This window comes from Ammospiza caudacuta, chromosome 1 (assembly GCF_027887145.1).
Source record: "Ammospiza caudacuta isolate bAmmCau1 chromosome 1, bAmmCau1.pri, whole genome shotgun sequence".
In the NCBI taxonomy this organism is placed as follows: domain Eukaryota; kingdom Metazoa; phylum Chordata; class Aves; order Passeriformes; family Passerellidae; genus Ammospiza; species Ammospiza caudacuta.
In genome coordinates, this window is record NC_080593.1 from 78,678,245 (window position 1) to 78,693,937 (window position 15,693).

General features: G+C 36.2%; 1 protein-coding gene across 4 annotated transcripts in view; it reads left to right on the top strand.

Moving 5' to 3' along the window:
* Positions 1-15,693, top strand: part of CDH18 (cadherin 18) — a 156,947-nt gene that overhangs the window by 36,427 nt on the left and 104,827 nt on the right. For all 4 annotated transcript variants that reach the window (XM_058820536.1, XM_058820529.1, XM_058820512.1 and 1 more), the window contains exon 3: positions 4,040-4,159. In XM_058820536.1, the coding sequence (XP_058676519.1) occupies positions 4,040-4,159 (120 nt within the window). The remainder of the gene's footprint in view (positions 1-4,039; positions 4,160-15,693) is intronic.

A 15,693-nucleotide genomic window follows, 5' to 3' on the forward strand; every position in this document is an offset into this window, starting at 1 on the left:
GACTAAATGACTTCCTGATGACGCTTCCAACCCTAACAATTCTGTGATTCTCTGATAAGAAGGTATTCTCAATAAATTCTGCTAAAGAAATTAATAGGCAGAGTATATATTTCCAAACTTCTTTTGAGAGTATTCCAGTGTGAGGTAGTCATAATTTCAGATAATCTGGAAGACAATGTTGTTCATAAATATGATTTTTATTAGAAATGCCTATTTAACTTTCTTTAATGTGAAGTTAAATCACATTTTGTTGACTTGTTAGTGTTTTCAGACAGTACTAAAAATTCCTTTAGTTAGGCATACTATCCCTGCATTTATTAAATGTCACCTTTTTATAATTTATTTTAAATTTTTGTTAAATATTGATCCATTTGAGATTCAATAGTATAGAAAACTATGAAAAGTAATGCATAAGTATTTACATTCTCAACAGACGTATTTTATGGAACTGCCTCATTAAAAATCAAAAATTTGTCTTCAGAGAGACAAATTGCAGTATTCCCTTTCAGCTTTTCTTGAAAATACAACTTCATAAACTTTTTTCTTGCAAACTGTATATTAAAAAAAAAAAAAGAGAAAAACCAAATGGAGATATTTTGAAATAAAATACAATTTTGTTCCCCATTTGAATTATTTTATTATTTTTTAATACTAGGAAAAAATAAAAACATACAAAGTGGTATTCAGACCATACAGACATCTTTTACAACTCTTTATAAAGCATTAACTAAGAAAACAGAATGCCCAAAATGTAAGCTCTGAAATGTAGCTGGAGAGCATATGAAATGCTAGTTGTACTCTGAATAAGCAGAGACTCCAGTTGGGTGAAAAATGTCACTTTTATTTCCTAACTGGAGTGACAAACTTCTTTCATAGCAAAACTTTCTTGACAGGAATTTTCACAGTAAGTTGGTAAAGGAAGAATAGAAGGTAAGGGTCTGATGTTCATATCTCTCCTGTGGTGTCCAGAGAAATTGGATCCTTATCTTTTGTAGCTGATTACTTTTTTTGGGTTTTTTTGACTTTTTAACATTTAAAATAGCAAGAGAGCACTGCTGTGTAATTCTCTATGTAAATCCTTAATGACACCTAGCTCAACAATGAAAAATTATGCTGCATCTAAATGATACAAATGTATCCAGAATTGTGATTTACCTGTCGTGATGAGCCTGAATTAAAAACTAACTTTGAAAGGAGTAGTTGGAAGGTAAAAGTACCCTCTTTTCCGTTTTTTTTTTTTTTTTTTTTTTTTTTTTTTTTTGTTTTGTTTTGTTTTGTTTTGTTTTGTTTTTTTTTTTTTGTAAAGGCATTCTAACCTGCAGCTTTCACAAACTGCCTTTCCTTGGTGCTCAGCAAATCACACAAGAATTGGGCAAAAGGCTGGTGTGGGGATATCTTATAAAATGCTGAGTGTGCTTGTGTGAGATAGTGAAGAAGTTAAGCTTCTCAAATGCTTCATTCCACTGAATGAGATTTTGAGGTAGGGTGGGAGGTTGAGTTAAAATTTGAGATTCTAAGGGTTCTTTTAGGTAGAAAGAGAACACTTTGCCACTATTTGATGCTAAATTGCTATTATCAGGTGTCTCATGTGAGAGAAATACAGTTGTATTAGAAAAATCACTGTGGCAAATTTTGGATACAATGGCATTCCATTCATGCTAAAAAGCCCAGTCAGCTGCTTATGTCAGATGCTGCCTTTCACTCATTTTGTTTCTTTTCTCTCACATCAATGAGTTATACAAGTGCTAAGATTCTTTTAAAATAAGGAGAGATAAGAAAGTCTTCAAAGAAGGAGAGAATTATGAAAAAACAATATTTCTGATTTTTTTTCTTCTGAAATAGCCAAAATACTTTTATCAAGTTCAAGATCCATCTTGATTTCCTAGAATTCTGGGGAAAAGTGCTAATGGAAACTCACACTGTTGGCAACCGTTTTCCTGGAAAAAGGAAAAAGTATAGACAAAAAGGTACAGAGGTTGCCCAGCATTCTGGATAGTAAACTCTGGTAGGTGACTGACTACACCAGTTGAATGGATATAGATATGCTTTTGTTTTAAATGACTACAAAATAAAATCATTCTGCATCCATAAACTATTAATCTTCAGTGATTCCACAAGATTGAACCATACAAGTTCCTCTCAAGCTAGAAATTATTTGCAAACTGGGCTGCAGAAATATATCATTACAGCATTCCAATATCATGGGCTAGCTGGAGGAAATGTCTGCTCCTGGATGTGACCTCTTTTTTTATGTTTAGATAGCAAATAAATAGGCCTGAACTGATTTCTGGAACATTTTAAGAAAAAACACACAAACTTTCATTCACGTTTGTTTACCTTTCCGCATGAACACAAACGCAGTAGTTTAGTTACCTATACCATTAATATCTCAATAATTGTGAACATACAACTAGCTCCAGCTTGATTTTATTACAGTATTCTACTTCAAAATCATGCAAGGATCCCTATACTTGGTTTGTTACTACATTTATTTGTGAGACTGAATACACTCGGGCTTTTCAGAGAGCAGGAGACACTGTATTTAAGTATGCAGAGCACTTACATACACTTTTGCTAAGTCCCTAGTAGAGATACAAACAGCAGCTCTTGGTGTCCAAGTTAACATGGTAAAAGTGAAGGAAGAGTTTTCAAAGAGGGTAGAAACCAAATCTGTGGAGGTTTGTATGGTGAAGTGAGACTCCATGACTTTGCATACTTCTAAGTCAAGTGCATACTGAGGATGTGCACATTAACAAATGTTTCTGTGCAATGGAAATTGATCTAAGAGGCTGAACAACTGGAACGGAGAAACTGATGTCCGTGCCACATATATTTGTGAAATCTTGTTTTAGATTAGCTTTTGCCTGGTCTCTGAGATTATGTGCCTATTAGCAGTCAGAATAAATCAGATGTGCTGCTAAAGCACATCTCCTGGTTTAGTTGCATCTGAAAACATCTAGGTAGCATGCTCTGAAACAGGTCCATAAGGAAAATCAAAGTGCAACAAATGAAGGAGATCAAGGGTTTCAATTCAGAAACACACTTCTCCTCTCCACTAAATGTGAAATTGAACACCTCAGAGTTGATGTGATACCTCAGGGGTTAATTTAGATGAGAATCTGCTTTCAGATGCAGAGTTATGTGAGAGCAGCCTGTTCTGTTATTATCATGGTATTTTAATGCTGGACCAAGGAGGTGTATAAAGCTGTGTCTGCATAAAGATAAACAAATAGAATGAAGTCTGAGCCTTTATTAACTCACAGTCTTACATGCACTGATTTCTTATGGGAAGTGTTCAGCAGTGATAGCAAAGATTCATCATTACATGCCTTGAAAAAAACACTAAAATGAAAAAAAATCATTTGTCTCCATTCCAGCTGTGCAGTACTTATGCATTTCATTTTCTCAAAAGGGTTACTCTTAACTTATCCCACCTAGCGATATGCTACAAACTGTGATTTTATTCTTCTAGTGGTTTTTATTACTAGCATAAAAAATAATTGTCTTTTGAACTCATATTTCTAATTTGCATCCTCAAACAGGTTCTAGAAGTTATTTCATTTTCACATCTTTGATGCCTTCCAATAGCTAAATTTTTATATTAATTTAGCAACTTTTATTCATTTGGGGGCATTTTTACAAGTTACTTTTAATACTTCAACATTAATTTGTATTGCAGATAAAGATAATCCTGAAGTCCATAAATCTGTTATTTAGAAGTCAATATCCAAGTTTATGATCTATGTGTATAGAACATATGTAAATATGTGTAGTATGTAGTTACTATTTATATTTACATCTCTGTAATTTTTGTTTAAGTTTGTATGTGTGTAATCAATTTACGCATACACATATAAAGACAATTTTTTTTCAAATTGGTGTAATTATTTTTCCTTAAAAAATTATATAATGGTAGCATGATATTAATCTCTTATTTTTTAGAATGTGGGGATTTTGGAGCTTTTTAAAATGTATTTGAAAATATTGGTTGGAAAATTTTATTTATTGCAAGTTAATGTTTATTTTCCTATGTATACAGGTACGTCTGTTCTACAGGTGACAGCCACAGATGCAGATGACCCCACATATGGAAACAGTGCCAGAGTAGTGTACAGTATTCTTCAGGGACAGCCATATTTCTCTGTTGACCCCAAAACAGGTGGGTTATTTTATATTTCTGTTAAAATGATTTAGCTATTATGTTGCAGTTAATTAAGTCTGGTAGGTGAAATGCAATGTACACAATGCAGATATGTGGACTTTTTTCTTAGTGTTTTCGGAGGCTGCTTCTTACTTTAGCACTATGAAATTTATAAGTTGCTATGTTTTGTTGAGCACTAAAATGAGCCTGCTGTGTACAGAATTAATTCTGCATCATGTCATGATGTGAAACATTCAGCCAAACTGCAATAGCACTCTTTCATCTTTTCAAGCCTCTGTTTAGGAAGTGACTCAAGTATGCCTAACACATGATTTTCAATGGTTTGTTTTGTCTGAAGGATAGGCTTGGGAGGATTATTGGATGTATGCTTCAACACTTGCCAATATAAATTGTTATAATTTGTGGTTTTTATAAAATCTCAGGACTGCCATTTAACTGAAAATTCATTCTAGGTTTTGAGAAGTATAATGAACTTAAATGTTTATGCTTAAACTCTATGCATCACCTTTTTTTTTTTCCCACAAAGTGTAAGTCATGTATAATGTATCCAAACTGTTTTATTTAAAGAGAGGAAAAAATCTCTTTTGGGGATGGGAGTTGTTATTAGTTTGTGATTTTTTGAAGAGCATTATTATAACGATTTTAACATGATTATACATTTTAAGTGTGTATTTGAAGTCTTCAATAATTGGTAAATATAATTTAAGAGAGTATATTTTTATTTAAATTTTTGACTGTTTTTCCCTGTCTATATCAAAGCTTTAATACTGAGGGGGGAAAAAAAGGCACACTGAACAGTGTAGTTTTCCCTAGTTAACTGTAGGGCATAATAATGACTTTTAAATGTGCTGGAGTGAATTAACTGTGGTGTAAATGGTTTCCATTTTACTGTTTTTGCATTTACGTTGCTTGACTTGTGTACACTGGTCTCTGTGGTACCTGGAGATGTACCCTGGTTTCACTACAAGAGAATTGTATCTGTGCCGTCTCAGAGAGCTTTGAGGTTAGTACTGCTTTGATAAGGAGACCAAACTCCCTGATCCTCAGAGGACAGTCTGTCTCAAGCTAAAATTTTCTATAAATTTGGGGGGTCATGTAAGAAAGGCCTGGAATGGAAAATCTGTGGTACAGTCCTCACATTCTTCTTGCCCTTAGAAATATAACTAGTTCATATTTCTAAAACCGTTTAGGCACTCTGAAGCAATAACCTGCATTTTTTATTTTTATAATAGTGTAGACCTTGTAGTCTGGAGCTGCTATTCAGTCAGTGAGGAATCATAATAGAAATTCTCTGTATCAAGTCTATATCACACAAAAAATAGCATTGTTGTATGTATAATGAAACAACAGATGGTAGTGTATTTTCACTCCTCAAGCCTTAGGCTTTGACAGGGATTTAATAACACTTTATGAACTCAAACTCTTTTTGATATTTGTATAGAATATGAAAATTATTCTGATACCATAGTCTATGAAAAAGTGAAAATGAGATAAATAGTGTGACGGTGAAAAAACAGGAGGAAGATTTTTGCTTTTATATGTTGCCTTTTTATAATTGCGGAACAGCAGTTAATTTAATTTGCCATGATGAAATGGGAAGAAGAATATTGGGAAAGATGGGAACTTCTTGATGAATAGCATTTTTCACTGTAAAATTTCACTTTGAACTTGTGGGGTTTAAGACTCATGTTTAAAGCATCACTTTTCTGAATTTTCAAGCATTTCTTTGCCTTTCTTCCTAATGCCTCAATCGTTCAATTCCAGCTTAACTATACTTTATCTGGAAGTCTTCTGAATTTACACTTACATGCACAGGCTTCCTTTACAACAAAGGAGGTCCAAAAACGGCAAAGAGAAAAGTCCCAACATTCATGACTGAATGTTGTTTATGCAGCCTGGTGTCATGATCAGTAAAGTTTCTTGAAGCTATCAGAAATAGAGATCAAGCTCTAATGTGAATACTAATCTTAAGAAGTCTGCTACTTCTAGCTTAGTACTGCCTATACTTGGTTTTAAGCAACTTAATATCTGAAGACATAAAAGTTAGGGATTTTTAGAAGTCTAGGTTAGAATAGTTTAAATAAGATTATAGAATAAGGCTATAGAATTTGTACACTTAAAGTATAATAAAGCAACAGCACCAAATTACAAACTCTGAAGCAGGAAAAGTGTTCTTGGCAGAAGAGCTTTGTCAGCTTACCTGATAAAAGGCTCTTCTCCACACAAAATGGGGCAGAGGAGCAGTTCAGGGAGAGTAAAACTCCTGCCCTAAATAGACTGGAGCCTGAGCTCCTCCTAGGGTAGACCCAGGACAACCTCAACCCTATGGACCAGTTCTGAAACCCATCAGGAGGAACCAAAAAGAGACACTGCCCTGACCACCCTTCCTACTGAGAAAGTTACTGCTTACAGGGCTCTGGGACACATTATGAGATGCAGATAATGGGAATGTACAGACTTACTCTTGGATATCTAGAGGAAGGACCGTGGACAGGGAAAGGGATGACTGAGATAGACTGGGGAGAGAAAAGCAAGAGAGAATGGAGAGGTAAGAGGATAAAAGGGGCCAGCCATATGCAAACAGGCTTTGCTCAGCACTGTTATCTGGCCATGCCCTGCCCTGGATCAGCAGTCTGTTCTGTGTTCTATTATGCTCCATTTCCAACTCCATTTCCTGAGTAAAAGGTCTCTCTCTTGCATGCATGTGTGAGTGGAGATTTAAGTAGATTTAAGTGCTAGCAGCTGGAGCAGGGCAATGAGTTAAAGGGGTCTGATGGGTGTCTGGTGTCAGCAAACTGGAAAGTGCAGACTGTAGGTATATTACACAGGTGTCTATGCCAGTATGGTATTACTACATGGTCAGCAGTCTGGATGAGTGGTTTGGGTGATGGATATCCATTTGTCCCAATGTCCAGACCAGAAAGCTCAGGAGTTAGCTGTTGGAGGAGCCATGACCAGTCTAGAGCAACTGTGTGGTGTGTGGTTTGATAGTCCTGTTTGTAGTTGTGTATCTCTGTGCTTGAGGCAAGGGGAGACCAGGGAGCCAGGAGCCAGCTGGATGGCATTGGGAACTGAGTGCCCAAGGGGCCCAGGTACTGCTACTGGATGTACTCAGTGTGTAAGGCTGTGAGGGATCAATAAGTGTACTGGCATGAGTGGAGGTGTGGGACGATGTGCAGGATGAAAAAGGGGTGTGTACCTGGAGCTGGAGGGCAGCTGAAGGCCCCAGAGCTGGATGTCCAGATGACGCCGAGTGCAAGGCTACTGGATAGACCAAATATAGCAAGTTACAGGAGCAATCCATGCTGGGTTGTGAGTATATTTCCAGTTATAAATAATCCTTCCTTCTGGTCAGCTGGAGAAGAATGAGGCTGTTTGTGCTGTTTGTGTTTGAGTGCTGAGCCATCCCATTGGCGTGTCACCCGCTGTGCATTGCATCTGTGAATGTACCTTGTGGGAACAGTCGTGACCTCACATTGCTTCTAAATCGTGGATTAAAAATAGGAAGGTGCGGCAACCTCATCTCCATCAGGCCACCAGCAATCTAGTTTATCAGTTGATTTGCTCTAAGACCTGTGTTTTGTTTTGTTTTCCTCTGGGGAAAAGTCATGAATTCTCTTCATAGAAATTTGCTGCAACCATGTAATTTTGGCTGTGAATGTCAAAACTACTTTCCATGCATAACCTAAAGTTTTAAGACTTTCAAAATCCTTTGATGGCTTTCTATTAATTGCTCTCTATTTGTGTTTATTAATTACTTCTGGTAATTATCTGCGGAGTGTAATAGTAACTAGTTATGTAATTAAAAATTACCTGCAATAGCCTCTAGTGTTTACTATTTGTTTTCCTCCCCATCTGCAGCAAAGCTCTCAGCTGAAATTTTATAAATAAGAATGTTCTAATAACTATGGCAAAAGAGAGGGAAGGAGTAAATATCTAGATCTTATGTATATTTGCAAAGATTATTCATATAAGATTGTATGTTTTCTTAAATCAAAATATTCAGGGAACCCTAGAAAAAATTAAATGCTTATACTTTTATAGTATCATTAACATCTGTAAAGAGAAAATAAAAAGCTAAGTTTTTAGTTAACAGGGGAGCAAATAATTTATTCAGATACTTAGTGTTTTAATATGGTTCTCCCTTCTCCTACTCCTACCTTTTTACATATGCATCCCCTCCACTACCTGTCTTCAAATTTTGAGCATCTTTTGAAATGCCTAAATACACATGAAGTCTTTTCTGGAGAGTTTGAACTGCAAATTCAATATTCCACCTTTCCCAAATCATGAGGTCTTTCGATGCATAAACTTGATCTGGGATCGATCCTTGCTTGTTCTTTGCTCATGTCAAGTGTGGCTCATCAAACAGCAGCAGCCGACATTTCACTGGTAACCAAGCCCCCAGGAGCTCTGTTTTCTGAGGAAACCTCAAGTTAGACTATGTGCTTTCAGTCACAGTTATAGCAGCACACTTTCTATTGCTACATGCTTTGGGAATGAAAGAGAAACCTGTAGTCCACTTTGACTGCTTACATGGTAAATGCTATTTGGAGTATGTTAGTTTCACATGGCTCTTTGTAGGTACATTCATCTTTCTGAACCACATATACAGAGCAAAGTAATGTGTAGGGCATGTCTTTTCAAATCAGCAGTTCTGCTGCAACTGTTGTAAAAAAAGGGATAAAAACTCCATTCGTTGCAGTTTTGAATTTAAGTGTAGATATTGGCAAGACAGAAAACTCATTTGTCATTGAATTGAATATGGAAAAAACATCAGATATTAGTATTTGTATTTATAATGTTCTGCTGTTGCATCAACAGTACTACAACGATCTTAGTCATGTATTAGATTGTCTGGTTTTTTGTTTTACTTTAAGATGTTAAATAGTAAAGAAATATGTATTTCTATTTATCAAAGAATGTCACTGCAAATTAGTCTGGGGTAATCATGAAGTGTGAGATGAGTATCAATCTCCTTCTGCTTTCTGTCTTCACAAAATATGAACAATAGCTTCAAGGATCCCTACGAGAAATTACCTACTCACTGATTATCTAGTTTGGTTCCTGACTGAGAGCACAATACAAATGCAAATAAACACAGTCCCTGGCTGAATAGATGCTTCCAAACATAGAGATGAGCCTCATAAACACCAATAACCCATCCTGGAAGTTCAAGATTTTTGTCCACATCTGTAACTATTCTTATGCATTTTTTTTTAAAGTTCTTGGCCATGGTTCATATGGGAATGGCAGGTTTTGTGGCATTATAATAATTAGAGTGTAATTTAAAAGTTACATGTGCACTCCTCTGCAAAACAAGAAAAATATATTGTTTATCAACTTATTCTCAAGTTCAATACTGCTAAATAAGCATGACTACTTAAAAATATAATTAATTAGTCTATTAAAATTCTTTTAGAGGTGAGATATCAATAATTAATTTAATGAATTAAGGCCCCCTGCATCTCCTTATAATTGACAAGATCATTTATATAAAGGCAAATTGAATAAACTTTCCAGTTCAAAAAAGAAGAGCACTCTTTTTATGCTTTAGTAGAACAGCCTGTCATGGTATTCCAGATAAGAATCTACTGTCCTAATTGAAATAATATTTCATGACCCTATGTCCCTGCACACATAGAAAATGATATCACAAGAAAATACTATAAAAATCAATTTCTGCCACATTCTTGAACAAGCATCCCTATTTTTCTTATGAAGAATTCTTACTTTTTTTAGTTGAAATATCTTAGTGACATCTCTTTAATGAGCATGTTTACTGGGTTTAGTGATTCCCTGCTGAAATGCAGGTTAGTTCATATTGGACTGCTAAGTGAGTGTGAAAATGAATTTTGTTTAGCAATATGATTGCTTTCTGCTCAGAGGCTCCAATAACTTTTAAATGACCTTACAGTGCCATAGCAGTATCTAACATAGGTTGAATGCTTCTGATCTGAAGGAATATCTTATGACAATGCCCAAAATCCATGACTAAGGGCACCACAGCCAGTTCCCAGGCTCCTGTGGACATCTTATAGGGTACTTTGCCTCATCTACCCACAGTTTTTGCAGGTGGGCTTTTAAACTGCGATTGGACACCATGTGTGTAAAGGACAGTGAAGCTGGTGAAGGGTCAGGGTCTGGAGCACAAGTGTTGTGAGGAGCAGCTGAGGGAAATTGTGTTGCTCTATCTGGAGAAAAGGAGGATCTGAGGAAATCTGATTGCTCTCTAAAACTGCCTGAAAGGAGGTAGAATGTACCATGGTGGAAGTCGGTCTCTCCTCACAAGTAACAATAGAAAAAGGCCACAAAGTGGCCAGGCAAGGTTTCGGTTAGATATTAAGAAAAAAAAGTCTTCACCAAAACGGTTGTCAAGCATAAAATTTTGATAAAGACACATTCTGCTTGAGCTAGATAAAGAAATGCCTGTGATGAAATTTCTGAATTTTAAATGTTCTTGCATTGCAGAACACTTATTTATAGCTATTGGAGATAACTCCATTATATGTTATTGGTTTCTACTCAGTATCAAGGGGATGTCACAGTCAAGAATCAGTTTGAAAATTTAGTTATTGTAATGAGTGTTACATTTTTCTAAAAGTGTGCAGGATTAAAATAATTTTGTGAATAGGTACTGAAATTTTATCTTTAAGTTGTAATAACTGTATTTCATATTCAGGCTTACATAGGTTTGATTTCCCTCAAGGAATTTCTGAAATGTTGTAACAGAAATTACATCTCTAGTGTAGACCTTTTCCAATGTCTGCACTTCACTGACAAGAGGATCACTAGGAATTCATACTCAAAATTTGAAAGAGTCTTACCTTGTTTTTATAATTCCACCAGGTACTGTACAGTGCACTCCTCCATTCCTGCAGGAACAGAAATATGTGCATCATCTAAAAATATTGTCATGAACACTTGTTTGAGAGTGTCATCTGTCAGCTCTAAGCTAAGAGTAAATACTGTAATGTCTTTTGCTTTCAGTTTAAAGTAAATATTGAATTTTCTACACCTACAGTTTTGACACTTTAAAAAAAAACTGCTCTGAACAATGGACTTAATTCTCACAGTTTTCTTTTGTGTTCAAAATATTTATATACTCTTACTGTTTTCCCAAGAGTCATTTGGAGAAAACTCAAGCCATCAGACAGCAGAACAATCTACTGCTTCTTTTAGGTTTCTGGGGACGACATTTTGGTACAGTTAGAGACTTTGTGAGGGCATTGGTTCAACTAGAAACCTTGTTGTTTAGACCTTGTTTTCTGTTATCATGGAAACAATGCAGGAAGTCCTTTTCTAATCAAAAGTGTACAAAGAGGAGGGGCAGAATGTTCTGTTCAATCTAGCTCATTTACTCTTAGGATTACTGATATTTGGTGGTATATCATCCCTCTTATATATCCTTATGCAATTTTTGGCATCCACCTACAGGAAACTTCGTGCAGCAGGCTTTGCAGGGCACAGGATGGATTGGTCACTCATCAGAAACAGTGTTCTGGCACTGTATTTTCCTTTTTTGATATCTACCAATATTTCTCTCCCAGCATTCATCATATAGTTAAAAATGACAAGCATAAGAGGCATCAAACTGGGAAAAAAAGATTGCCTGATGTTCTAATCTTGTTTTACTTCTCCTGTGAGATGAACCCTGTGTTTTGGAGATTGAATTCGACTACTGTACTGTGTTCCTTTTGTTGGTAGACATGCTTTTATTTATGTGTGTATATATTTTTAATCTTTCATCTGTAAATACACAAACATGTTTTTCCACTTAAAACATGATAGCTTCATCTGGGCTAAGCCTAGTAGACAGCTCAGCCACACACAACCTCTTACTCTCTCCCCACACAATGCAATGGGGGAGAGAAAAGAAGTGGTGCAACTGAGATGAAGACATTTTAATAGGGAAGGTAAAAGTAATGTACACAAGCAAAGGAAAGCAAGGAGTTGATTCATCACTTCCCATGGGCAGGCAGTAATTCAGCTCTCCCCAGGAATGCAGAGCTCCACCACACGTTACAGTGGCCAGGGACAACAAATGCCACAACTCTGAGTGCCCTTTCTTTCTCCTTCTTCTCCCCACTTTTCTTGCTGATTGTGATTTCATGTGATATGGGATGTCCCCTGGGTCAGCTCTTCCAGCTGTGTTCCTTCTGAGATCCATGTGCACCCTGAGCCTTGTCAATGGTGGAGTGGTGTGAGAAGCAGAAAAGTCCACGTTGCTGTAAGCACTCCTTGACAAGGCTAAAACATCCCTGTGTCATCAGCACTGTTTGTGTCACAAATCCAAAACAGGACCATATGACCTGCTGTGGAGAAAATTATCTATCCCAATCAAGATCAGCACACAGGTGAAGCACTGTTTTTATTTGTGTTACTAGACTGAAAGTCCTGAACTGAAAGCAGTGAGACATCCATAATCATGTAGGATAGATTCTGTCACCACATCTTTTACAGTCTTTCCCTTAGATATAAAATTGCTCTTTGTTCACCATTTAAAGTCTTTGATTTTACTTTCTATTAGACATTGGAAAAGGTTCCCAATCTTAATATTTTTTAGGCTTGGCTTTTCATACTTCCTGGCATTCACATATTTTCAGAGGCATTGAGGGCTGTAAGGAGTTTGCTCTATTTTATAGGTCTAAAATACCATGCTGTATCTGTTAGAAAAAGTTAAAGATCTTGATATGAGGGAAACATTACATTGCAAGTGCCTGTAAAATGTCTGTTTTTCCAGAGTAGAGCTATTTTTATAAACATGTGTTTGTGTCTTTGAACTTTACACAAGGGAGATATGAACCAATAATTTAAGTTCTCTGTTTTTAAACATAGAAAGCTTATTCATCCAAACAAAGTATGAAAATTACATGTGTGATAAAATGTGTTTAACTTTAGGGAAATGGAATGAATAAAATTTCACCCTAAAGCAAATAATACATTACTGTAATTTTTAGCTCAACTGGGATGAGAATCAGGACACTGACTGAGAAGATTAATGCACTAGATTGTTAAAAGGCTCTGCCCTAGTCCACATGTTGACAATGTTTCACAGAGTAATCTTTATTGTTGTGAAAAAAAGGCGGTGACTTCATTGTCTTTAATTCAGGTAACGGGGGTCCTTTTTCTAGACAAGGGGTCATTATTTACATATGTAGTTCTAGAAGAATCACCAAGGCATTGAAAAAAATTCTCCTCACACACACCCTTGAAATTTTGGCTAGGGAAATGAAACGAAGATATAGAACCAGGTATTAAGTTGAACTTCCCACAGGCGTCCTAATTCATACTTATGTCTCCTTCTTGATCCGCATTTCCCTTTTCCAGCTTAATTTTCCCTTTTGTAAACTGTTATGGATATTGCTATAGTTGAGGATAATAATTTCCGAAATGCAGTTAAAGGTGACAATGGAACTTAGCAGTGGCAGTGAAAGTGAGGCAAAGTGTCATTGCGGTTCTATTCCAAGGGCTGTTATCTACTGATTTGGTAATGTTCAAATGTCTGCTTATGGTTGGTGATACCCTGGTTAAATATATTTTTAAAGGATCTAATTTCTTGAAGTTCTGATTTTTGTTGTTTTAGGTTTTTTGGCTTATTAGTTGGGGTTTTTTCAGATATATTGTGTTAATAATGTTATTGTTTTAATAATAAGCTTCATTGTGGTCACATTTTTGCCTTTCATATTTGATATTTTATACTAATTCACATTAGAGTGGACAAGACCAGTGGTCGCAGACATGTGAAAAGGAAATTATAAATATAGAACTGATTGAGGATATTGTTTTCTTTTATATAATTTTTATTAATAAGTTTATTTTATTTTGTAATTCTTACAAATCCTGTGATTTAAAAACATAGTTACACTCAGAATTCATGAATAATTTACATTAGGTCAATAAATATGTATGCATCTGGTTTCCCATCAGTCTTATCTCTGAGAACAATGCATACATTTTCAGTGACAATTTGAATAAATGTGTCTGATAATATCTTGTCTTGTAATAAACCATACAGAACAAAAAACTAGTATGAAGACAATGATTTGCCAAAGAATATGTATAAGGAAAATGCTCCTCATGAAATCTTAACTAGGAAAAATAATCCCTCTGCAGTTGAGATGCCTCTCAAGAAAAACTGAACAAAAACTTTATAAAATTAACAAAACCTCCATATCTATTTGCCATATACATGAACAAAGAAGTACAATATGTATATAAACCAATTTTACACCAGTTTTACAATGATAACCACCAAGATGACATTTGGAGACTGTGACAGTGTTCACAGGGGTTCTTGGATGAGGGAAGAGACGAGAATGTTGAATCCATGTTTCAGAAGGCTTGATTTATTGTTTTATGATATATATTACATCAAAAATATACTAAAAGAATAGAAGAAAAGGTTTCATCAGAAGGCTAGCTAAGCTAAGAATAGAATAGGAAAGAATGATAACAAAGGCAGATGCCTCAGACTCTCTGTCTGAGCCAGCTCAGATTTGCCATTAATTACAAACATCCAAGATGGGCCAATCACAGACCCACCTGTTGCATTCCACAGCAGCAGATAACCATTGTTTACATTTTGTTCCTGAGGCCTCTCAGCTTCTCAGGAGGAAAAATCCCAAGGAAAGGATTTTTCATGCAAAGATGTCTGTGACAGGAGACTCTTATAATTCAGTTCATATCTGACAAGAAAGGGAAAAAGAAATTACTTTCAGAAAACACCAAGAAACTTGTGATCTATCCAGAAAATTCAACATTTTCCAGTTTTGTCTTCTCTGTTTGCATATTTTTCTTTTGAATATTCACCTTTGCCGCCTTCCCACCATCAGTGCCTGTGCAAGTGGGGAAACGTGAAGTCTTGCAATAAATTTAGTCCGTTTCCTTTGGTGGTGTCCATCTTTTCTGAATGTGCTCTGGAGTGTGTTTTCATTCCCTTGCCAACTATGTCAAGCCCAGGAGCAGCAGCAGAATCAGTACAAATAGGCTTTCCCTGGTCTCTAAGACTGAAGATAGGCTCTCATCAAACTCAGCAACCAGCAAATTCACTCCTTTGTAACTGCCTTTATGAGTTGCCATCATATTTCTAAAAGTAAAATTTAGGAGAGACTATAACCAGACTTCCTGTGACTCTGGGACTGTATTTCCAGTAGAGGATTCTGTTAATTTTTTTCTTTTTAATTTTTTTTTTTAACTTATCTTTGCTTACACCTACATACTGTGACTTGATTTGTGAATGATAGTAAGAGTTAGTTCTTTGGTTTGGTTTATTATAAGAATTAGATTGGTCATAATGTATCAGCCTGGCTGAGGTGGTCCTGTGCCTGTCCCCAGGTCCAAGGAGGTGCCAAGGCCTGGCACTGGGGCTGCTCCAGTGCCCCTGTTTGGGGGTGGAACAGGCTGTGGCTGCCACCACCATCCTAGGACCCTCCTGTCACCTGGCCCCTAGAAGCTGCCAGCCCCTCTGGTGCCCTGACAGTGCTGCAAGTGCTGCTTGTCAACAAACTTTTGTAAGGACAAAGTTTGGA